The sequence below is a fragment of the Lutjanus erythropterus genome, chromosome 20 (genome assembly GCF_056507025.1).
Source record: "Lutjanus erythropterus isolate fLutEry1 chromosome 20, fLutEry1.hap2, whole genome shotgun sequence".
Taxonomy (NCBI): Eukaryota; Metazoa; Chordata; class Actinopteri; order Lutjaniformes; family Lutjanidae; genus Lutjanus; species Lutjanus erythropterus.
This window is the reverse complement of record NC_139336.1, coordinates 27,323,604-27,350,147: the sequence shown is the minus strand read 5'-3', so window position 1 is coordinate 27,350,147 and position 26,544 is coordinate 27,323,604. Positions and strand designations below refer to the sequence as shown.

Here is a 26,544-nt window from a genome sequence, read left to right as displayed (position 1 = left end):
AATTTACTGTAATACAGACTGGATATTCACTGAGATGGATTACACATCTCATGAAAACTTGTTTCATGAGTCTGCTGATTGATTTTCATACCAAGCAGAAATGAATGGAAAACAGCGGCTCTCAGGAACAGGAAGAAAAATACTTCAATACCTAAGACTGGTCAGCAAAAATGTAAAGCTCAGAATCTGCAGTTGAAGAGCTGCAAAATGCAGACGCTGATGATAACATCCTTTAAAGCAGATATACAGTATCTTCTCTGTGGTTTTCTGTCTTTCCTGCAATTTTTCTCACTCTCTTTCACACTCAGACACACACTCAAAGCCTCTCAATTAATGCAACTCCACAGTGCATCTGCCTTTGAAAAGAACATACTGTATGGTCCCAGTGCATACATTATTCTTTAAGAGTGACCTGCTTGAGCTTGAATACATTAAATACCAGCAGAGAGCAAAGAGAATCGGCTCTTTGAATCCATCAGCAGGGCTGAGATGCTACATTTGTCATGATGAGAGGGTCACGAGGTCGCCTCTCAAATGCCTCAGACATTTAAAGGTCGACCTGTGTGGGCTGTAGTACAGAGAGGAGCACTCGCACACACAGATAACTGTCACCTGTGTGTGATTTCTCCTGTGCTAGTGTGACTGTCAAGCAGAAATGAAGCAGAGGACAGAGAAGTGATTCATTCTTTTCTGTTTTTCCTACAGCAGACTTTGCAGTCCTTAGTCCTCTGTAGTGCTGCAATAAATCGTTTTTCATTGTCATCGTGATTGTGAGTACAAACAATACAACTCAATTAGACCGGGTTGATATGGCGTCTAGATTATGTCTTGATAATTTTTAGGCTGTTCCACAATATATATCTTATTATACACATTTTCTCTAAAATAACCTACATAAATGATGGATGATATGGACAAAGTCAAATATATCCCAATATTTTTACTAAATAACTTGATATAAATATTGCTGCAATATTATAGAGATGACTATTTCTTTCACAAAATATTAGCACACTGAGATATTTGATAAATAATCATCAGTAATGTCGATATAATGACCAAGTACATAAAAGGCAAATAATAGAACTGCACAACAGTCTGATAAGTTAAGAAAATTACTGACAACGATATCTTGTCTCATATCATAATATCGATACGTGTCCCAGCCTAAATATGATACAATGCAACTTTGTTACTATAAATTGAAATTATTTTTGCAGAAACAAACATACCCATATGACACTTTCCACAAACATACAAAATACATCAAACAGTGATTACAAGTATACAGTACATATCACATTACATCCTCTGGATTCAGATCTCTTTGTTTTAGCAACAGGATAGACTGATGTATGAAATAATTCTTCAGTCTCTTGAGTCTGCTACAGGTTTGCCAAAAACCTTTGCATAAATTTGGAGTTAGTTAAATCTTTTTTGTTTTAAATTTCCCAGATAGGCTGCTGAACCAGGCCACACTGCGGTACAGCATGACACGCTGAATCAGACATGCACAATATGCAATAACACTTCCCAAAACACAGCCTGAAATGCAGTGAATAAGAAAAATGTCTCACTCAACATGCCAACATTTGACCTGTCAGTCGGAGCCCTGGATACATGGGCCATGCATCAATACTATTTGGCTAATCAGATTAACTGGTGTCAATTTGGTATTTTGGTGACTGCAAGGTTCAATAGCATAGTTACTGAGGCAGGAATGTTCCTGGTAACTAATTTAGCTGTTGATTAAACTGAATTTTAATAGTTGACTAGTCTAAAAGCAAGATAATACTCAGAAGACCAGCACAATTTATTAATAGAAGGACAATCATTGTCCAAAAAAATATTCTCCATATTAAGAGCACAGTCACAACAGCAACAGTTTATCACATTCTTCATTAGCCACATCATATTTTAAATGCATTTTAAAAGTGTGGCATTTTGTGCCGTGGATTATGAATATTGCACATTATCCTGTCCTTGCAGGTTAACATCTCGTGATAATATTAGCAATTATTAATAATGATCAAATAATAATTATGAAGTATTTAAAAAATATTTATTTCATTTATTTATTTAGTGAGTGTTAGGCTGTTCAGTGTTGGTGGTCTATGTTAGCAGTGTACCTGTTAAAGCGGAAAGACATGGAACTGTAAAACTAATATGCACACCTCAACATTGGTTTATTTATTTGAGTCATACTGTCATTGCAATATTGGATAGTGTTATCACACATCACAGATTTTCCTCATATCGTGCAGGCCTACACCTCAATCTGTACTCTCATTTTTCTCACACTTTTTTTTTCCTGTCTGACTTATTTTCACAAAGATAAATACAGCACGTTGTAACAGGTGTTAAGAGGGTAACATTAATATTTCTGCTGCAAATGGAACAGATACACACATACACATATTCGTACGTAGATTCACACAAATTGAAACGCACACACAAACACAAATGCCCTGTGGGCAGGAAGCAGCAGCAGCAGCAGGGGAGGAAGTGATTTCGGGGGTTGAACCAGATGCTGCAGAGCTCCACTTTGGAAACATCTCTGGCCACCAAATATTAAATCATTCTCTTTCTCATCTCTCTTTCTCTCTTCTTTATGACAGCTTGATTATTTATTTCATCTCTGTTTCTGACCCTCTCCTACTCTCGTCCCTGCATCTGTGTGTCTAGTTCCAGCATGGAGAATGAAATATGTGATAAGAGAGAAAAACACATTTATCAGTTATGTCATCTCCGGAAGTGGGAGAAATGTGTGCTCTGCCATGTTCCTCTGTTGGTAAACATGCCTGACAGTGTATAGATTTATTAGTTCTGTTATGCAAAGAGGATTTTGGCAAACAGCGTTCAATGAGCTCTTAGATGGAAGCTGTGCTAGTATTGCACGAACAGTTAATGTTGAAACAAACACCAGGAAATTGTTATCAGGTGCTTGTCCTGCCAGATACAGTGTTAGAGAAGGAAGTCACAGCTCCAAAACAGGAACTGTTAAATTTCATGTCACATTAATTTTCAGTTTTGAAATACTGAGATTCATCAAAATGATTACATGCAAAACATGTGCATAATATTGTGTGAAGTCTGGGCAGGGTGTTGTGGTATGGTGGCAAAAGCAAGTCATATATTTAAATGATGTAATTTCCTTTTGGTTTGGGTTTCCTGAAAAGTAATTTGGGTAGGCACCTCATTAACAAAGTTTAATGCAGCCACACGAATCACACTGTATCAGGCTGATGGGAATGCCATTAGTTTTGCAGGTAGTCGGTAAAAACTAGAATTAACATCCTATAGTCAAGTTGCAGTTTACATTCATGTTTGTTCACCCTTATATAATATATATGGTAAAGACTTTAAAATATGTAATAAGTATACATGTAAAAATTTATATTTTTTGCTAAAATTGAAGTTATCACTATATTGACAGGTATGATTCCAGTAAATAAGTGTTTTTGCAGAACATTTGATGTCACAGTAAAACTGACCTTTGACATTTAGACATTTGTGTGAAATTTTGCCAAATAATTGTTATATGAATTCAGCCAAAAAAGTGTTTTGTGATGTGATCTTTGACCAAACTCTAATCGCCTCGTCTTTGAATCAAAGTGTAAATCAACGTGGATGTTTGTGCCAAATGTAAAGAAATCTCTCAAAGCGTTCTTGAGATATTGTGTTCATGAGAATGGGGCGGACAACCCAAAAGCAATGCCTCCATCTCTGTGACCAACAAAAAATACTGGCCAGACTGAAATTTTATCGTGATGATGGCATTAGAGGAAAAGTCGTGGGATGATCAAAGTTATTAAAAGGTGACATGAATTTCTGTACAAAATTTAATGGCTGTCCATCCATTAGTCTTTGAGACAAAACTGCTGAAGAGATCTGCAGCACTCATGAATTAGCTATTCAGAAAGCCTTTATTAACTGAGGGCTATTTCTTCATAGTAACAGTTTCAGTGTGTTTCAACCATTAAGGTCTTCCTCAGGTTGCCTTTGGGTTGTTTGAGGCACAGGTTGGCAAGTAGACACATGACCAGTGCTGACAAGGAAATAGTCACATGACAGACTGTAAATTGGAGAAAATTCACACATCAAAAATATCATCAACAAATACAAGGCAAGATGGCACATGACCTTTTCTAAAGGACTGAGATGCCTAAGACAACAAGAAAAAGCAGTTTGGGGGTCAAATTCCTGAGACATTTCACTCAAAACCACAAATGTGAACCTTATGGCTGCACTAGAGAAGTTGGGTTAAGAAGTTGGGTGATTGCCAAATTTTTGAAGAGATGTCTGGGGAAACCTCGAGATACTTGAACTCCTTCACTCGGGGCAGCAACTCACTCTCCATCTCATTTTCCAGCGGAGAACCATGGCCTCAGACTTGGAGGTGCTGCTGGCGAATCACACTCGGCTGCCTACGAGTGAACGGAAGATGGAGCCTGAGATCGTCAGGCGACTCGGGGGAAGCGCCAGCAGTAATGCGGCACAGCTCTCAATTTAGCAGTCGATCTACGTTCCGACCCTTACCTATGGTCATGAGCTTTGGGTAGAATGAGATCACTTATACAAGTGGCCAAAATGAATTTCCTTCATAAGGTGGCTGGGCTCAGCCGTTGAACCGCTGCTCCTTCACGTTGAAAGGAGCCAGCTGAGGTGGTTCGGGCATATGATTAGGATGACTTCTGGACAACTTCTTTTGGAGTTTTTCCAGGCATGTCCCACTGGGAGTAGACCCCAGGGTAGACCCAGGCCCCACTGGAGGGATTAAATATCTCCTCTGGCCTGGGAACGCCTTGGGATCTCCTAGCAGCAGCTGGAAAGCGTGGCTTGGGGACAGGGACGTCTGGAACACCCTGCGTAGCCTGCTGCCACCACAACCCGACCCCGCATAGGCTGAGGAAAAAATTATGGACGAGTGGATATCTGGGAAACATAAATGTCGGTACAAAAATTTGTGTTAATCCAGCAAGTAGCTGCTGAGGATAAGAGAAAAACTTTGACCTGCTGGTGGTGCTACAGGAAAAGTTTGGGGTTCACCAGAATAATTAAGCATTATAAAAACACAAATACAGTAACACAAAGCAGGAAATGACAGACGCCTGTTTAGACATCCCACCACCAATAAAATCAAACATGATTATTCAGTTGCTGGTGTTCCTGTGTTGCAGCCATGCCTATCCCCACGGGGAGTCAAATAACCAGGACTGAATCAACTCATTCATTCCCAGTGAGACTCAGTGGTTTGACTGCGAGTCTCTGCTCATAAATCTCAGTCACACCAGCCTCCTTTCAGTGATGAATCTTTCTCTTGTAACTTAACAACAAGGATTGACTGCTTTGCCACAGAGGATCTGTGCCTCTGTTGTGTTTGTGATGTGTTTGGTGATTGATTCCCAAAATAACACGTCTCAGCAATGCCACAGGGGAAGAAATGCATTGTTGCCAAATACAGATATGCATCATTATTGCTTCTGGATTGCACTGTGCGTATTTAAACGTAAAGAATGGTTATTTTGAGGAATATTTTGGGAAGTGTCCTTATTCACTCTCTTGCTAAGTGTTAGATGCTGAGGTGGGACAAAGTCATTGTTTTCAAAGTCACAAGAATTAAATTATTTTTGTTACCATGTTTTCTAACTGAAGCTCAGTAACATAATGTTAGTTCTTCGTGGCTCTCTTCTGCATCTTGATTGGCTGTTGTCAGATTGGCAACTTGGCAACTTGTGACAGACGTTATTCCCAGTTTTCTGACATTTTACAGACAAATAATCTGAAGAATAATACACAGATTAAACAAAGATAGAAATAAGTTATTGTATCATTGTTGTATGATTGTGTGAAAATAAGCATGTTAGTCTGCTATTAACTGAGTTTTACAGTAGTTAAAATATGCAAAGTAGTGCGTTTGTCCCCCAATAAAAAGGCAAATTGACCTTCACAATGTCAAAACTAAGTGCATGCTTTCATTTGTGTGGTTTCTGGATATTTTCACTGGCATTAGTGCAGTTTGTTACAGGAAGTCATGAAAGCAGGAAAGTCAAAGTCATCTGGGAGAAGTGATGTAATTATTTAAAGGTTCCCAGCTTGTGATCGCATGGATACAAGAGTAATGAGAGCCGCTTGTGAACCAACCAGCGAAAGTTATTAAAGCACCACCACCATTAATGCCAAGCTGTATTTTTCTGAGGATTTATAGACTCATATAATGACATCATAAGGATTTTCCTGTAATTGAAATGATGATACTCCATCAGAGCAGCCATATTTCGCTCTCCATGCGGCTCTCAGTCACCCACTTTTCCCATGAGCACCCTTTCCTCAAACATTTCAAACAAGTCGGCAGTGGAGGTCCTGCTGGAGAGACGCCCTGTCTCTCCTAATTCAGCCGTCTGTTAGAGCACAGTCCAGTATTCACTCCTGCCATATACTAATCCTTTCATTAGGCTCGGCTTCAGGCAGCCCTGTCAAAGAGCTGACTGTGTGGAGAGTCAAGAGAGACTGAGACTGATACACAGAGATACATTTACAGATACGTACTGTAACTCAAACACTGAAACACGTCCCTCAAATACATATATAGAAATACATATGCATGCTCCAGACTCACATTCCTACATCCAAATACATCTCAGTGTCACTCAACTTTTGGAAAACTTTTGTGTCCTGTAATGGCGTTGCGGCCTTAATGCTCACATTATGATTACCTTTTTGGCTTTGCACCCCTTAAAATGAAGCAGTGTCTACTTGTGACAGGTTAGTGTAGTCTTATCATGAGCTGAGAGAATGTTTTTTTTCCATCTTGAATTGCTTGATTTGAAGGAGTTTTAGAGACCTTGAGAGATTAAAGAATGTCACAATAAATAAACAAATATAAGAGAAGGATCAGAAAAAAATAACCAATATTGTGTTTATCAGAAACATTCTTTCTTTCTTATTCCCTTGAAGGAATAGATAGACCGTTTGAGAGATACAAATATTTGCTTTCCTGCTGAGAATTGGATGAGTATATTGATTCTTCAGATTGGAGCTTTGTTAGCTTAGCATAAAGACTGCAGACAGGGGTGAGTTTATTTTCTTTCTGGCAGAGTTAAATGAGACATTTATACTGGTCTTGTTCCAGTCCATTAGATAAAATGTTACAGTCAGCATAGCTTAGCTTAGCATAAAGGCTGGAAATAGAGGAAATGGCTAGCATAGTTCTGTTCAAATGTAACAAAATCCATAACTTATTTTTACTCTTTGGTTTTTGGCTGTTGTATTATTTGTATTTTGTTACCCTCAGGCAAAGCTATGTCAGCTGTTTACCCCTGTTTCCAGTCTTTTTGCTAAGCTATGCTAACATGCAACTGGCTTTAGTCTTATTTTTGAAGCTAAAGCAGTTCAAAATCTTTAATAACTTGTTTTTACAGTTTTTTGGTTTGAATTTTAAAAAGTCAGTTTTTGCATTTATATAGCTGTGCTTACATGCAACAGACTATAGCCTTGTATTTAAAGCAATAGTGTGACATTTTGGGAACTTGCACTTATTCACTTTCTGGTGGAGTTAGATGAGAAAATTTACATCACCCTTATTTCAGTCTGTTAGATTAAAGGCTAGAAGCAAGACTTGTTAGCTTAACTTAGCATAAAGACTGGAAATAGGGGGAAGCAGCTAGCATGGTTCTGTCTGAAGTTAACAAAATCTGTGATTTCCACTGGAAATCTGCACCCAGCTAAGAAAGAGAGTTTATCTTTAGCAATCTTTATGCTCAGCTAAGTGAACCATATCCTAGCTCTAGAATCATATTTAATCCACTGTGACCCCTCTGACTTTTCTTGGCGCACTTTGCTGACTTTCTGTTCAGTGTCACAACCCCGAGGATGGAAGCCCTTGATCTAGATGGCTAATTATTAATGTTAATTCTGAACTTCAGTCCATCCATTATCTTTACTCACATGATTATTTTCAGGGTCGCTGGGGGAAACTGGAGCACCCAGAGGTCTGAACCCTGGGCTTAAAATAAACTATCAGAGAAATTTTATTTGAGAACATTGCCTTTGCATCAGTCCTTCAGCCACCACAGTAAAAATGCTTCATGATGAATGTAATAGTTTTAAATAGACAAGGAAATATTTTTGGGATTCTTGATCTCAAGACACACTGTGGTTAAATAAATAAACAAATAGAGAGCATTCTAGCAGTATGACACTACAGTCACCCACTGCATATACTGCAGATTTAGACAGATACATTTTTGGATATGTCCCAGTTATTTTGCCCCTGTATCCACTGAGCACACATATACTGTCATTTGAACATTTTTAAGCACACACCCTTACACTTCGCCTCATATTCTCACACATCAGTGACAACATTGTTTTCTAGAAGCTGCAGTCCTGGAGGAATGCTTAGTTTGGCGACAGCAGTTAAACCATTAGCCACCCTAAGCTAACATGTGAAAGTGGCTTGGCATGTTTCTGTTTAAGTGACACAAGTGATGTTGATGAGACGGAGCTGGCGGAGGTCAAGATGTTAATAAACCCCTCTGCCTCTCTCCTTTCTGTTTTCTCTGTCAGGAAAACGACATGAGAAAAACACAGACGCCAAGGGAGGATTTGCTTTCTCACGAAACATAGCATTTTTGGTCCATGCATCACCCTGCTTCATCTGAGCAACTGTGGACACTCCAAGTGCCTGGTAACAGGAAGGCAGACAGGAAGAGGACATCATGGACTGAAGGAGTCAGAGCACATGCAAACAGATGAGTCACATACATAGATGATGTAACAATGTAATGATGTCTTGGAGCAGACCATGGACTTAATTGGACCAACAGAAAGGGAGAAAGTGTTTTTACAAGCTTTTGACCCTCATACAATCACTTTGCCAATGACAAAACAAGTTACAATCTCAGGCAGTGGAGGACCAATGACCTAATTCAGATTAAATGACCTCATACTGATAAGCAGCCGCCTCCTCACTGGGTGATGGAACACAATCACAAATGGACTCTTATCATCGTGGCTGGAGTGTGTGAGGTTACATGATATTTCTCTGTGGGTGTGTGTGGATGGCAGTTTAACTCAGTGAGCTTTGATACTACATGCAGTGATGTTGCGGCGTGGACTTCTAGCCAGGGTCTCCCGTGTTGGAGGCGTGCTGGTGCTCCTCTGCTGCTCCCTGTCGCTCCTCTATGTGATGACCTGCAGTCCACCGCACTCTGACGACCCTCCGCTGAGTCACGCCCTGCCGCGCGCTGGACCCATCCACCCCAGCCTGGGGGGCACGGGGCCGGGGATCGGAGCAGGAGCAGGTGGTACAGGAGGAGCCCGAGCTGGGGCTGCTCACAGCGGTGGATCCCCCGGTGTTCAGTCGTATCAGGCTCTCCTCCAAGAGCGTGAGGAGCAGCACCGCCTCCACATCTCCTCCTTGAAGAAGGAGATAGCTCAGCTCAAGGAAGCTTTGCAGGAGCGCAGCCAGCAGCTTAAAGGAGTGCAGGAGAGCCTGAAGAGAGCCGCCGGGAGCCCAGCTGAGGGACAGGAGGCCGGGGCTGCTTCGCAGGGTGGTGGTCTTGGGGAGGCTCACGGAGCTAAGAGCCAGCAGGCAGACCTCCAGGAGTTCCTGCGGAGCCAGCTGTCAAAGGCTGAGGTGACCGCTGGCACCAGGCTGCCCAGCGAGTACGCGGTGGTGCCCTTTGAGAGTTTCACCCTGCAGAGGGTGTACCAGCTGGAGATGGGGCTGACGCGTCACCCTGAGGAGAAGCCTGTGAGGAAGGACAAGAGAGAGGAGCTGGGGGAGGTGCTGGAGACGGCCCTGCACAGCCTCAACACGCCATCGTCCCAGCAAGACAGCAGGAGTGCAGCAGAAAAGACTCAATCAAGCAAAGTGTACTCACCGTCCGACTTTATAGAAGGTGAGAACAAATCATATACAAATTATTGGCGTCATTAAATATTAGGACCATATTAGCAAATGTTTCTTAACTGATAGTTGAACACCTTAACAACAGATTAATCATTAGTAATCAATGAGTTTCACACATTCCTTTTTCTCAGTTTACAATTCTAGTGGCACATTAGTTCTGTGGAGCAATGTATGAAGTACATGCAATTTAAACAAACAGAATAATAAAACAATAAGGCTCTCACTCAAAACAGCTGCTCTTGTCCATCTGGCCGTATCCAAAAGATTGCTCCACCAAACAAAACAAAATCAAATGGGACACAATTTCTGACATTTCTAGGCTAACAAGGCAGACCAAAGCAAAACACAAAACATATGTTGCCGGCAGGAACCAAAATTGGCACCAACTATCAGCCAAATGCTGGTAAAATATGCAAATAGCTGGTAGATTTGCTTCACTCACCAGCCAAATAAACAATTGTAATCTACTGAGTGGCTTGTAATATTTGAACGTTCACTAGGCATTTGGCTGGTGGACAGAAAAGTTAATTTTGGATCCTCATTGTTGGTTATTACATTTTTAATCAGTTAAATTCTTAACAGTGATTAATGATCAATTATTAGCATCCCTAGTAAATATGTTTGGAAGGATTATGAATTATGTTTTCTGTGAAAGGGCCAGTGTGTGGGATTTAGTGGCATCTGGTGGTGAACCTGCAGATTGCGAGCACATCCTGTGTAGGACATGAAACATGCACAAAGTGTGAAAGGCCCTCTCAAGAGCCAGTGTTGGGTTTGCCTATTCTTACTGTAAAAACATGGCGGCTCATTCTCAGGTAATGAAAACGTAACAACTCTTATTTTCAGGTGATTGATACACTAATGGATACATGCTTATAAATATTACATCCCATTTCTGTCATGTTCTGCCAATAGATCCCTGTAAATCTGATAGACTGAACCTTTAGATTGCATATAAAAAAATATTAACTCACAAAAATGAATACAGTATGAATGCCATACAAAATACAAATTGAGCCCAGAGTAAAAACAGTGAGTTTAAATGTCAAAATTTAGTTTCTGTGCCAGTGATTTTATTTTTCTCGTTGTCTCCAGGGTGCAGCTTTTGTTTACACCCCTTGAGATTTCTAAGTGCCAAGGATCATGTTTTTCCCTGTTAGTTTTTAACATCTAATCCTAGAAGATTATCTGAAACATAAACATTTTTTAAGGAAACATCATTTTTAGCATCTCAGCTCCATTATCATTATTTCTTTGTCAAAAAAATCTCTATCACAGGCTGATGTTGTGTGTGCTGAGTTCATGTGAGGCCACAGGAGACATTGTCCAGTCTGCTGCCGGGCAAAGAGCCATAACTGTACATACACATAGTCTATAACACACCCACTGAACACGCTGGGAGAGAGGCTATTCTGGTCATCCAGACCAATTTTCTTGTTGGAGGTCTTACGTCAGCTTGTTCCTCCAGAGAGAGGGTGTTTTTCAATTACTGTGCTATTACAAGGATTATTACTTGCAAATAGACCTACTGAGGTCTGTGAGGGTAGAGAGAAAATGAACTAGAATACAGAAAGGGGGAAGTGAAACTGGAGAGACAAGAGAAAGACTGGGAGAAAGAGGAAGGAAACACATCACTGGAGTTAAACTTTGTCTTCAAATAGAGCTTGGATAACAGAAAAAGAGCAGACAGACACAAAGAGGGAGGAAATAAAGAATAAAGAGAAAGTGATGAGCAAGACAGCAAAATGAGAGAACAGAAAGACATCTCTAGGCAAAGATTTACAGTCTGATAGCTGCTTGAAATTAAGGCCTTCCTGTTAAGTTGGCCTGCTTCCTGTGATGGGAGGCCTCATTTCCCAGAGGGACCCGATAAGCTTTCATTTAGTAAATATGCTGAACAATTTAGACTAAATGCCTTCACTTCCTGTCTGCCTGTCTGTCTCACTGCAGTTGTCTGTCCCTTTTTAAGGACAGAGCTCATCGGTTGGCGAGTTCACTTTGCATACCTCCACTGTTTGTGTGCAGTTTCAGCTCACTTGCTTGCTAATGCAGCCCTGAAAGCTCCCTGAAGATGCTTTTGTCAGTCTGGCAATCTAGGCTGCCTTTCAGTTGTCTGGCTGGTTGGATAAATCCCTGCTTGTTCAAGATTTCCTTAAAATCAATGTCCATTAAGGAGCATTAAGAGAAAAATATGAGCAGGAGGTAGTCGCCGTTTCATTAAAAGAAAGCTGCACTCTCCTGCTGTCTATGAAAACAAGCAGACACAGACAAATGTATGCACATCTATTAAAGGGATAGTTTGGATTATTTTATGCAGGGTTGTATGACTAAATGAGATTCTAAACATAACATTTTTGAATAATGATTTAAGTGCCCTTATTTTTATTGCTCATAATAGAAATATTAAACCAAAGTTGTGATAATAAATAAGATCAGGGTCAGGACTTGCACCACAACCACATGATGAGGCTGCGTAAAAATCATAGAATCAGTTTAAGGCACTTCAGCTGATATTGATTACCATTTTAAGTGCCGTTTCACATGGTAAACCACCCTTACATAAGCCAAGTACCACTCTCTCCAAACCAAACAAACTCCATAGGCAAAATCAGCACTTACACCTCACAGAAGACAGGAGTTGCTGGTCGTCTTCTGCCTCAATCTGTTAGTTTGCTTGTGTCGTTTTGTGACTGCGGTGAATCCAAACTATCCTTTTAAAACACCAAAGTCACACACACATTAACACAAACAAAGTAACAGATAGAGACAGTGTAAGCTCAGCAAGTCACTGGATCTGCAAGGTAAAATTACTCATTTCACCTATGGAGTTTGGTCAGTTTGGAGAAAGTGACGTTTGGCTTGATGTTACAGCTGTTTCCTGTCAGAAAAGGCTGTCTGGTTGCAAGGTAAAGCAGTGAAAATATTCTAAATACAGCGTACATATGTGCTGATATAGATTTATTTAGGCTGACCTTGTTTTTAGTGGCTGAAATCCATTTTGCTGCTGACCCTGTCCACAGCGGTACATTACTTAGCTTCTGTGCTGATGTCTCTCTCTGATTTTGTGAACAGGAGGCATGCTGACCGGCATCTACTGTAGCTAATACACTGACTATAGTTAAGTACTTCATACTACCCCACATCAAATGATCCAAACTATCTCTTTAAAAACACCACCACGTAAACACACACACAGATTAGACAGGACCACACACAAGTTCATACACATGTAGGAGGCTCCGTATGGTGACCTATGGCTCATTTCCTCCAATCCAGGTGCCCCTATTACTCACTTTAAAACCTCCACCCACTCACACGCTGAAGATGGTGACCTTCAAAGAACAGATCACGCACCACAGATACACACACGCACACACGCACACATTTAAGTACCATGTTTGAAAAGATGCTCCATGTGAATGAGGAGCAGCTGTGTTCATTTCCTGAGGTTGTGATCAAGGCTGAGCAGAACAAACTAGGAGGATATCCTGGCTGTACTTGTACACAAACATACTCACATATTTGTGACCTTCCAGGGATTCGTGTACACACACAAAAACATCAAAGTGTCCCACGGTTCAAGAAGGAAGTGGACTGTAGTGTTTGCATGTAGGAAAACTGTTGCATGCATGCAAACGTGCCTCCAGAAAGTTCCATTTATATAGTGCTAAATTATTTTCCCAGTTACACGGTGGTGATGAATGTTATCATCTGCAAGACCAACACAGAGAGTGAGGTTGCCGTTAACATAGTTAAACTCAGAGCTATCTACAGTCCAACATAAACATTGGTCAGGTTTATGTAGGAAAAGCAGGCAGACTTTGGTCTCAGTTAAATGTTAAAGGGATAGTTTGGATTGTTTGAAGTGGGGTTGTATGAGGTACAAATAATTTGAACTATCCCTTTAATAAAAAAAGTTCTTGTCCTTTTTCTTTTTTCTGTATGAAATGAGACCACAGTCTTTTTCTACCCTTAGCCAAGGGTGACTAATGCCCAAACATAGCCATAAAAAAGTGTTTTTTTAAAATAATGCTGCAGTTGCTGTGAGCCCATATTGTATTGCAAGATCTAGAGCTGGGTGATGTGGCCAGTGTGTAAATAGTGATAATTATTGATACTGCGGGAATATTGTAGGGACTATTGGTGTTTTCACAAAATATTAACACAACGAGTGTTAGAACAAAAATAATCATCAGTAATGTGAATTTAATGACTAAGTGGGTGAAGACAAATAATAGAACAGCTAGAACAGTCTGGTAACTTCAGAAAATTACATCACTTTACTGTAATGCAGCCTTTAAAACTAGGAAAAGACAGCACTTGTGCTATATCACAGTTACCATAATCTAATATCTAGTCTCATATCATGATATTGATATAATACAGATTTATTGCACAGACCCAGTGAGATCAGATTTTTGGTGGGAAATATTAAACTATATTCTAGTGAATATTATGCTCAAAATTAACATTATGTTAAAGGTCCAGTGTGCAAGATTTACAAGGAATTATTGCCTGATGTGGCTGACATGTATGTTTTCATTACTGTATAATCACCTTTGCACTTTCACACCCACCGTAGTTTCTACTACACATTTCGAAGGGGAGGGTCAGGTTCACTTTGTTGAAATCTACAACCTCACTGCTAGATGCCATTAAATTCAACACACTGTTTGACTTTGACTCTTCTTATAGCGCCATCATCAGGTCAAAATATGTCCAATACTTGTACTTGGTTACTGACTAAATAGCTGCAAATCTAACTTTCCCATCAGCCTCAGCTGTACTTTGTGTGCTAATCAGCCAATACTAGCATTCTCATACATATACTACAATGGTGAGCCAGTCTAGTTGTTCCCACCTGCTCTAATGCTAAGTAAGCTAAGCTAAGCCTCTCTAAAAACACTAGACAAGATTTTCATTTTGAAGACAACAACTGCCATGATCACACACTGCTTCATGTGTCATCAAACTATGTCTTTTATTAATGTTTTAATGTGAGAGAGACCTGTCATGACAGAACTTCCATAATGTGCTTTTAAACAAGCTCATATACTGTATATTACTGTTATACACAAATATCCGCACTGATATTCACAAAAAAACATCTATGGTCACTGGCACTGTATCTTAAGTTTGTTTGTCTTGAGTTCATGTCTCTGTGTCTCACCCGTCAGGTATCACCCGTACAGAGAAAGACAAAGGGACGCTGTACGAGCTGACCTTCAGAGGGGAGTCAAGTAATGAATTCAGGCGTATGGTCCTCTTTCGTCCCTTTGGACCGCTGATGAAGGTGAAAAACGAGAGGGTGGACACAGTCAACGTCCCGATCAACATCATTGTCCCGCTGTCCAGACGCACAGACAAGTTCAAACAGTTCATGCACAACTTCAGGTGGGACTTGATGATTAAATGTTTTCTTCAACTTTTTGATTTGTTTATTCCACTTCTGGCTGTTAATTGCAGAGTCACACAAGCAATGTGACATAAACAGAAGCACCACAGTAAATTATTCAGGACGGCTCTTTGTGTGACACGTAACTAATTCAGGAAAATGTGATACTCCGTTATCCAAACCCAGTTTCAGTTCCAGTTTTACATTTTAATTGGGCAGACAGGGACAAGGAGTGGGAGAGATTAAAGGAAAGAGAAATTTTCTTTCTTTTCTTTTCCCTTTTTTTTTTTTAAAGGAACATTTTCAAACTCCACATGAAGTCTTATCAGTTAATTTATTTTGGTGCTGGTCGGCGTAATCAGAATGTAAACAAATCTGAGAGATTTAAATGATTCAGACAAGAATTTGAATAAAGATGGCCTCAGTTTATCAGTCACTGTATGCCCACAGGAAAACTAATTTCATACAAATTTTAAAGCATATAGCTAATAAGCATCTCAAATATACCGCTTTATACCCCAAATAGACCCAGGCTGGTATGTGTGCAGTATGTGGTAAAACCATGAAGAATTGTTGATAAAGACAAGCTGAGAAGGGCAGTCAAATCTCATCAGCTAACAGCAAAATGGGCTTGTTTCGGCTCCACAGTCCGTCAGCGTCAGTTGAGGAAACATCCCCCTTAATGTCTGTGATTTATTGTGCTGCCGCTGCTGCTTATCACAGCTCTTTTTACATGGTAAATCCTGCTTAGTAGCAGTGTTGTAGCCCATTAAAATGCCCCCCTGGGCAGACCAGCAGTAGTTGATATACAGCATGGCAAGAAGTGTACTTACTTGAAAGACTCGGCGAGTCGCTGAGCAAACACTTTACCCTCATCCATATTAAAGGTGTGCCAGGAGAAACTGTGTGTGCGTGTGTTTAGGGTGTGATAACAGTGAGTAACTGCGTGTTTATTGAATATTCTTTATTCACATTTAGACAGGAAAACATCATCATTTATGATGCTCTGTGATATGTTTCCCAAATATGGAATATAAAGATAAAAACTGAATTCATACAAACACAAACAGTAGACATTTGCAGACAGGTACTCTGGAGTTTAACAGGAAAAAAATGCTCTTACTACCTGATGAATTATAATAGTTTTTTTTTTACTTTGTGGTCCCAGTGACAAAATGAAGAATGCCTCATCAGATCCCAGCAAAAAATCAATTTACTTCTAATAACGCCTGCATTTACAGAGCGCCTGTAACACAGCAGCATCTATAATGACAATATTAATCGTATTATTCACGGCTACTCAGTATCATCTGCACGTATTTAGTCATTTTTAAATATATTGAGCTCATCTAGTTGTGCTTTATGGGACTTTTTCCCCCGTGTGCTTCTGGGGTAAATTCTGACAAATGTGTGTGTGTGTGCTCTGGGAAAGGAGATGAATTATCTTCAGCATGTGTGTGGTATATTTGACACGTCTCCATCAAAGTGCCTGCAGGCTTCTCCCACCTGGTCTCTTTTTCATCTGCTTACAATCTTTCCCTGTGCATTAAAGGGACAGTTAACCCAAAAATCCAAATGCATATTTTTTTTTCTTACTTGCAGTGCTGTCAATCCATCTAGACTGTTTTGGTGTGGAGTTTCTGAGATATCGGCCATATAGATGTCTGACGTCTCTTGTATATAATGGAACGAGATAGCACTCGGTTTGTGATGCTCAGGCTGCCAAAAATATTTAACTATCTGTCTCCTTCTGTCTGTCTTCTATTTATATATCTGTAGGCGGGATCTGTGGATTATCTTGAGTAATCAGGTCATGATTTCTGCAAAACAGACATCACTGTTGGGTTTTTTCAGACTTATTTTTTGGGTGATTTGAGCATCACAAGCTGAGTGCCATCTTATCCCCTGTACTGAGGCTAAGAATCCTAAGAGGCCATGGGTTCGATCCTAACTGTGGCCCTTTGATGCATGTTGTCCCCCCATTTTCTCTCCCCCTCTCCTATCATATCTCCAGCTGTCTCATCAATAAAGCCGTAAACACCCCAAAAAAATGTAAGAGGGCAGACAGCTCTACAGCCAGTATCTCAAACATGAAGCCTTTGCTCGACATTTTAACAACTCCCCTCATCCTAATCCAAATCGGAAATAGTCCACAGGACCACTTGCTAAAGCTTAACTGTTTACTTTTACACAACAGAAAAGTGGTACAGAAAAATTGTCCATTTCCAAAGATATCATATTACTGCACTGAATCTAAGCAAAAATTGTTAATGACAGAAAAAGAGGGAGATGTCAAAAAACGATATTTCAAAGTTCACGCTTAATAGGAAGCAACAAACAGTTACCTGTTCCCAAATATTACAAACTGTATATCCCATGAATATTATTTACAGTTCATTCTGAATTAATGAACTATGCAAATTACTGTTGTTTTACTTGTTTTACTTATGACATAAATTATTACATACTTGTAAATTGTACTGCATTTAGTGTCCTCCACTCAGCAACTCACACCAAAACACTCTAGATGGATGAAGAGCGATACAGGCCAGAGGAAAAATATGTATTTTTTAAGTAGTAGTGAACTGTGCTTTAAATCTAGAGTCAGAATGAGAAGAGCCGGGATTATAGCTTAAAATGAAGACAATTTTCATAATCAGTTAAATTGTGTGTTCTGTTTTTGATTAATTGGTTAATCCTTTCATCTGTAATTATCAGGAAACAGTAAAAAAAAAAAAAAAACGAACATTGCAATCTCCCAGATCCAAAGATGACGTCTTTTAAATGCAGACCCTGCCCAAAACCCACAGAGATGAAATTTACAGTAAAAAGCCGTAAATCATCACAGTTAAGAAGCTGAAACCAGCAAATTCTTGACGAATGATTTAAGCAATTTAGCAATAAATTATCCGAGCTGTTGTTGGGCTAATCATTTCAGCACTTTTGGAAAGAGTCCAAAAGAGCCCTGCTCCTTAAAAACCCTAATTTGACCACAGAATTCTTCCTTCCTGTAATCCAACCCTGCTCAGTTTGAGAGTGCTTTCATCCATAATGTCCCTTCCTCTTATGTGTTTGTGTGTCCATACAGGGAAGTGTGTGTGCGTCAGGATGGCCGGGTCCATCTGACGGTGGTGTATTTTGGGAAAGAGCAGATGAGCGAGGTCCGCAGCACTCTGGAGAACACGTCCAGGTGGGTTGGAACTGCAGCCAAGATCAGATCTTTGAATTAGAGGCCAAATGTAGAGTATGGAATTGAATTTATGTAATGAAATAAGCCGCAGTCATGCACCCGCTTTTTCCACACATACACCAGACACCACTCTTCTTCACATTTTTTGTAATCTGTCTCCCTCTCTCTCATGACATACACACACTCAAAACACACACACCTCCTGGCTCGGCGTCCTGCCACAGCCAGTCATCTGTCTGATGAATAATGGAGCAGTGTGCCACCCACACTGAGGAGCTGAGAGCTACCAGCCAACACAGATAAATTACAACGGACCTGTGATCATCCCTGACTCACGCTAAAGCTCTCACATGGACCTCGACACCCACACCTCTGGAGACGATCAGGAGTCAGATCCACTGTGGATTGAGCCACAGATTCCCCGAGGGGGTTGCTATGGTGACGCTTGTCGATTCCCAGCCCCGAAGGTTTTTGTGTGGCCTTGAATCAGTTGGATGTCTAGTATCACACAGCGTCTCTTTGTCCCTCTGTGTCTCTGCCTGCTGCTGTCGCTGAGAGGGATCTGTGACGATAAAAAAAAAAAGGCAGCGTTAAATACGCTCAAAGTGAAGAGTCATGAAAGTGTAAAGCACAGAAACATGCAACAAACCTGTAATATTATTGATTTTAGCAGGCAAGAATCCTCAAAGGAGTGATAGAGAGGGTTTCTAAGAGAAGCACGCTGAATGAAAATCAGTTGGAGCAGAAGTAAGTGGAGGTACAGCTAGTGAAAGAAGAGTGTTGGATAAAGTACACTGTAATTTTTCTCCCTGAGCAGCGGGTCTGCCTTGAACTCTTTAAGGCTTTTTGTATTCTTCTCACAGACTCACAATGCATTCATCAGTTATGGAGCAGCTTATCTGGGTGTGAATCAGTGCCTGTAATCAACTCTGTACTTTTCCCTTTTCTTTTATCTGGCTTTCAGAGTGTGGTTGAAATGAATGGGAATCATCATTGGAAGATAACTACCTGTGGTTCCATTATATTATCTTGAAGGCAGACACACTCTTACAGTATACACAGAGATACAATCAGAAACATCATAAAGGCTCTCAGGGGGGAGGCATGCATGTATGTATGTGAAATTGGGCTGCTACAGAGGATTATTTTCTTTAGCAAGTTATCCATCTATTTTTCTTGATGAATAGATAAATTGTTTGGTCCATAGAATAATAAAAGCAGTGACTGGCCAGGAGTGTGCTGTTGAGAAAGTTGGCAAGGTTTAAACTTCTCTCTCATGCCCTGATTTTCCATCCTTTGCCCATTTATTTCTGTGAGTTTTCATGTATTCAAACAAGTGCAATGCTGTGAATACTTACCCGCAGAGACCGCCTGAAAATGCTCATTGGTGTCCTCATTTTTAAAGCCCCCATCATCTGAATGTTGCTGTTCAGAACAACTATAAACACTTTTCCCTTTAGAGGTGGATGGACAACATGATGCACAAACTAGTTCTTTTCGAAGCGCAATTGAAATTTAACCGAAATTTTGAACTGATTTTTACATCATCTTGTATGCCTGTATGAAAATGCTGAGCTTATCTGTCAGATAGATTGTGAGATATTTCACTGGATAAGTGAAAACTTTGATCTGCTGGTGGCACTTGAAGAACAGTCAAGGCAGTCATTAAAGTCATTAGGATTCATCCTCCAGGGACCGTAACTGTCTTCACAAAACTTCATGGCAATCCATCCTATAGTTGCTGAAATATTTTACTATAAATCAAAGTGATGGATCAACTGTCTGCCTGACAGACAGGCTGTCATTGTGATGCCTGCTAGCACTACTAAGAACTAAGCACAAACCAAACATTTATTAAGTTATATTGAACCGATTTAAGGTAATTTTACTTCAGGAATATATGTGAATTAATCAATTGTCACCATTGTCTTTTATCGACAAACTAACTAATCTGTCACACTAATTGAATGATAGCACACCCGTGCATGCAAATACTAACAAATTCTTACTATAATCCAAATTCCAACTTTAACTCTAAAAAACAAGTTTAAACCCTGAAATAAGAGCTGAGGATCGGCCAAATTGTCCTCAATCTGAAGGTCTAAACTTCAAATTGGTTCACACAAATAAACAGTTCAAGTGCAAACACACACACACACACACACACACACACACACACACCCCTTCACTCACAAACAAGTCAATATCTGTTCCCTGCAGTGATGGCATCATTAGTGGCCGATCTGGTTCCACACTGCCCTTCCTACAAATTAAATTCACCTCTAGAAAGTGGTTTGATTTGTTTCTGCTCCCATACAACCTCTAGCTATTTGTCCTTTTTTCATCACATGCAGTCACGCTCCCTGCTTTTTAGTAGCAAAATGTCCGTGCTCAAATTCTTCCAAAAAAGGCTGACTATCAACAGCCAATATAAACCACTTGAGGCAGATTTCCCTAACGGGATCTAAATTGTCCCAGATTTCCACCAGCTTTCTATCCCCTACCAGCCACTCTTCAGAGATCAAGTGAGGTTAAAAGATGCTTGGGTTTTTATTGCAGATACTCATTATTTTGGGTATATACACCAATCAGCAGCAACATTCAAGTAAAACTACCTGCCTTTTGCATAAGCCCCCTTATGCCACCAAAACAACTCTCACCCACTGAGGCATGGACTCTACAAGACCTCTGAGGGTATCTTGTATTATCTGGCAAGAAGATGTGAGCCGGAGATCTTTTAAGTCCAGTAAGTTGCAAGCTAGGGCCTCTATGGATCAAAACTGTTGCTCCAGCACATCCCACAGATGCTTGATTGGATTGAGAACTGGGGGATTTGAAGGCCGAGTCAACTCCTGGTCAACACCAGACCACTTTCTTCCATTGCTTGATGGTCCAGTTCTAACGCTCACATGCTCACTGTTGGCCCTTTCGGCTGAGGACAGGGGTCAGCATGGGTAATCTGACTGGTCTGTGGCTACGCAAACCCATACGCAGCAAGCTGTGATGCACTGTTTGTTCTGACAACTTAATGACATCTTTCATCAGAAACTCACACATGCACTGCAACTCTGCACTTGTCTAGACATTTACCCACAGGAGCTGTATGTGTGGATGCAAATGTTCGCTGTAGTTGGCCTGGACTTAACCCTGCCCGAGTAGCCTTGTGTGGCATCTATCATTTGGTTTACATGAAATTTTCTTAGTGTAGCAGCTTCAATTCATTTTGAGAATCGATTTCTTTGGAGTCTTAGGTGCCCATGACTCTGTCGCTGGTTCACCAGTTGTCCTTCCTTGGACCATTTTTGGTACACACCCCACAAGACCTGCTGTTTTGGAGATGCTCTGACTCAGCTGATGAGCCATCACAATCTGGCCCTTGTAAAAGTCGGGCAGACTCTTACGCTTGCCCATTTTTCCTACTTCCAACATATTAGCATGAAGAACTGACTCTTCACTTGCTGTCTAAAGATGGGTATATACTGTGATTTTGGTTGATCACAGGACCAACATGAAAGAAACAATACGGTTCTGAAACGGTAGTCCTACATTGTAGTGTTAGAGAAGGTCATGTGACCAATGAAAGCCTGGGACAGAAGTCAGACTGTCAAAAATTTACAATAAATACTTTGAAAAATGAAAAATACTACAAATACTTGATGTTACCTCAAGCAATCTTTGCAAAATTGTTCCATGTCTCCTCTTTTTCCAAGCCACAACCACGCTACAGCAGCGCGGATGGATGACGCACGCTAATGTCATTTTCTTGTATAATGACTTGCTTCGTAGCCTACAATTCAATAGGTGTGATCATCGTATGGTCTACATATATCAAACGTGATGTTGTATCCAAGTTTATTAGATCTGTGTCACACAGTGTGGCTTGCTATAAACTTCTATGATTGCTGAAATCTCAATCTGTACAAGGCTTAATATATCCTACCCCTTGACATTTGCCATTGTGATAAATGTTATTTACTTGGATGTTGTGACTGATCAGTGTATATCAAAAGCCAGACCAGTTCCACTGTAATGAAGGCCAAAACAAGCAGAATGTAGGGGATGGCAGTGCTCCAGAAAATCAGAGCCTCAGTCTTCAAGCATTCTGCAAGACACCAGGGATATCGTTCAAAATAGATAGGATCATCTGCTGAACTTTCAAGTATATCGCTTACACATCCATACTTCAAAGCCTGAACTGAGGCTCTAACCATCGGGGGGCATGTACAGTACGATTCAGAGCCTCACATGCTGAAGAATAATGATGCAGAACAACGTGAGATAAAGAGGAAAAGATGCAAGAGAGGAGGACAGAGGAAGATTGTGTGTAAAACAGGGAGCAGAATGAGCGGTCTGTGCTACAGAGATACAAGTCAATACATATGAATAAGTACTGTGATTCAGACACAGAGGAGAGACGACTGCTGAGGGGGAAAACAGTGAGAAAGGAAGTTGGAGGAGAGGTGTGAAGATAAGATGGGCGAGCAAAGTGAAGCCAGAAAAAAGACAGATTTCCGAGCATGGAAGAAGAGCACCAACAAGGATATCAAAGGAAGTAGTAGTAGTTAAGATGAAAGAGAAGGTTTAGGAATTTGGGCAGACAAAGAAATGAAGGATGAGATCATTCTGTCTTTCTCTTGTACCACCATGCGACAGCCTCTCCAATAAGCCTTTCATGTTATTGTGGCATTTCATTCAGTTCACACACGGGTCAACAACTCTCTGAAGAGTCTCTGACAGCCTCGAAGACAATAATGTCCTCCAGAAGGTGACTGAGGGAAGATTATTAGTGGATGAAATGATAAACAAATCATAAAGGAGTTTGAAAAGCTGTCCAATATTAATTTCAAAGAGAGCTTGTGTCTTTACAGATTGCCAATACACGCCCATTCTGTAAATTACTCACTGTTGATAACTCGTGTAGCTTTCTAGCCGGAGGGATGAGCCTGAGAGTGATCACAACAAGTCTACATTTTTTATAGCTTGCACTTACCCTTCCATTACATGCACAGACTGTTGATTCCCCAGCTCACTGTAAAGCACAAGCTTTTTTTCTTCCTCTGCATGATAGCCCAGAGAGGATACATTCCTGCCTGCTCTGTAAACACCAAACAGGTGACAGACAAGCTGGAAAGATTTGTTGTTTAAGAGTTATTGCGGGTATTAAAAACTCCCAGGTCGAAGAGAGCTAACAGCTGGCATCGCTGCATCAGTACATGAAGAGATGCTGAGGAGGTGAGAGCAGTTGGTTGAAATACTTATGATGCAACAAGACTTAGGGTAAAGACTCGAGTTGAAAATTTTAGGAATTTTAGGTAATGTTTATGGAGGTAAAATTCACTTGGAAACTCCTTAGTAATTTGCCTAAAAAACAACAACAAAGAAAAAGTGTGGGACAGAAAGTTTAGTGTTTACTTACCTGCAGTGGATGAATGCGGAGGAGAAGATTTTTGTTGAACGTACTAGGATCCCTCTTTTCTTTGTTCCTGGCCTCCAGGATTACAACTTAAAACAAAAGTGCTGCTAGGCACAACAGCACAGAAATTGTGGGAGTAAGTGCAGGTTGGTTATTTACTCAGTGTTTGCTAATGAGCAAGCTATTCTTGGGCTTGTGAGGGTAGGCACCTTGAGTAGTGGCGGAGGTGATGTTGCGCGGTTTGTTTGCTTACAGTGGGTTTTCTGTGTCATGGTTAAGGCCCGCTGAAGGTGTTGTGACTGAGGTTTCAATGAGACACAATTGTTTTGCAAGGCACTGTATGATTCCAGGCAACACAGGACTGACCAGCTTTGCAAAAAAAATGAGGGAGCATCGCCTGCTTACTGTCTGGAAACAGCTTAAAGATAAGTAAAAGCAGGGTGTAATGGCACCATTTCAGCTCTCGTCTACCTGCAATCCCAGATACGGCAATGTCGCCCGTTGGATTGTGAAGTACCCCTTTCAAGCCTTGAGTTTTGCATTATGGGGATCACCACCTTGTTTTTTTTGCAACCAGAACATGCGCAAAACCAATGAGACCCTGGAGATGGTGGGTGACATTTTGTGATCGTGTGCTCAGTTCAACATTTGTGAAAAATACTTAATGTAGCAACAGAATCTTGATTCTTATTTGATTAGCACTGCCTATTTTGACAGTTTGATCTTTGTTTTATGAGCCATTTGTTGTCTATTTTTCTCTAAGCGGGACCATAACTTACAAAATGAACATCACACTGTGTTGAAGAGTACTTGAAACTAGCAATTGAGACCCTAATCTCATTAGGAAACCATTATTGAGGTTAGAAATTATTTGAGAAGTTGGGTCATTTTGCTGTAAGAGTAAATACAACTGGACCTCTTTTTGAAACCAGAAGACTCGCCCCCTGTTGGCCATTACAAAAAATGCAGGGTTAGAGCACTTTTGCACTGGCTTCACATTTTAGGCTCCAAAGTTCTGTCCACTATATGCTGTCCACCTATTATAGTCTCATCACTCAGCAAGGGAATGGATTGTAACTTAAATTGGAGGAGACAGTTAATATAGCAAGTGTAGTATAAACATGAATGTTGTTTATTGTTCCAGACCAGTTAATCGGGCTTTAAAGATGTTGTTCTGGTACCATTTCTCTTTATTGATCTGTCTTTTGTCTGCCGGTGATGAGGTGTATTATTCAGGAAAGTTAGACACTTGACATGCTGGTGGTGCTAGATAAAAAGTCAAGAGATCACCAAAGTCATTAGCACTTATCCTCTGGGAAAAATGAATGTTTGAACAAAATGACATGGCAATCCATCTAATGCGATGAGATATTTCTGTCTGGACCAACCAACTGACCAACATTTCCATTCCTGCAGCAATGCCACGAGCATGGCTAAAAAGCAAGTATGCTTCACTGGTATCTCAGAAACGTGTTTGGGCTGAAAAGAAGCCCGGATATGTCCACATATAGGGGCTTACAGTCGAGACTTTTCACATTCAGTAAGCACCATGTCGGCAGTCAGTCCTCAAGCTATAACCACACACAAGCAAATACATACAAATGGTTACGCAGAGGCACAAATTTGCAGCGAAAGAAAAGAGACACTGAGAGAAAATCTGGTCTCCCCTCCTTGTCCTGAGCAGAACTAACAGGATCAGGCCTGCTGCTGAGACACAACATGACAGCTCTTTAAGGGCTTCTCACTCTGACACAGTTTCAACAATTTAGCCTATACTAGGTACCACCCCATCACACCCCCAGTAAACAAATCGACTATTTCAGGCCATAATAAGGGGTGCTGATGCCTGAGGGGGAGCAGGAAGAAAAAGAGCACAATATAAAAAGTCATTTAGAAAACAAGGATATCGCAGGGCTTAAGTGGACTTTTCAACTCCACACACAATAGGAGTGCCTGTGTTCTTATTTTTGGGTATGTAGACTCAGAAAATGGGTTAGTGGAGACAAAAAACATCTGAGACAGCTAATACGCTCGGGCCAGCATAGAGACACGCACTATACACTTATGAATAATAGATCAACTGTGGTTCTCTGGAAAAAGAGACAATTACAAATTCCCCTAAATAATTAGTAATCAGGAAAATATCACTACCATAAAACTACCTGATGCATGAATAGTGGAAACAGGCAGAGAAAAACCTAGCCTGCGTCTTTTGTCTAAACGTGACAAAATCGCCCTACGAGCGCACATCTAAAGCTCACAAAGGAGCACATTACTCAGGATTTTGTTCAGTTAAATGTGTGTAAGAGATTCTGGAGAAAGATAGCTGATTTTCCAGTGTAAAATGAATCAGAATCTCTCACTGAGACTTAAGAGTTTATCTTTCTCCAGAATCTCTCACTGCACCTTTGATCTGTTCAAAGACAAAAATGTAAAAACAACTTGCGCTATTAGGTAGATTTTTTTTTTAGATAGAGCCAAGCTAGCTGTTTCCATCTAGTTTCCTGTTTTTTAAGCAGCAGCATATATTAGCATATCTCAAACAGCACATTTCATGCCCTCTCCATCTGTAAATTAAGTGAGGAATATTGGCTTCCCAGACAGATTTACAACACTTAAGCTTCCCACCA

The 26,544-nt window shown here is 40.5% G+C and overlaps 1 protein-coding gene across 1 annotated transcript in view; it reads left to right on the top strand.

Annotated features, from left to right (window-relative positions):
- csgalnact1a (chondroitin sulfate N-acetylgalactosaminyltransferase 1a) overlaps positions 1-26,544 on the top strand; it is a 45,217-nt gene that overhangs the window by 7,956 nt on the left and 10,717 nt on the right. The window contains exons 3-5 of the mRNA XM_084746149.1: positions 8,569-9,905; positions 15,094-15,310; positions 18,400-18,501. Coding sequence (XP_084602275.1) covers positions 9,104-9,905; positions 15,094-15,310; positions 18,400-18,501 — 1,121 coding nt within the window. The 5' untranslated portion in view covers positions 8,569-9,103. The remainder of the gene's footprint in view (positions 1-8,568; positions 9,906-15,093; positions 15,311-18,399; positions 18,502-26,544) is intronic.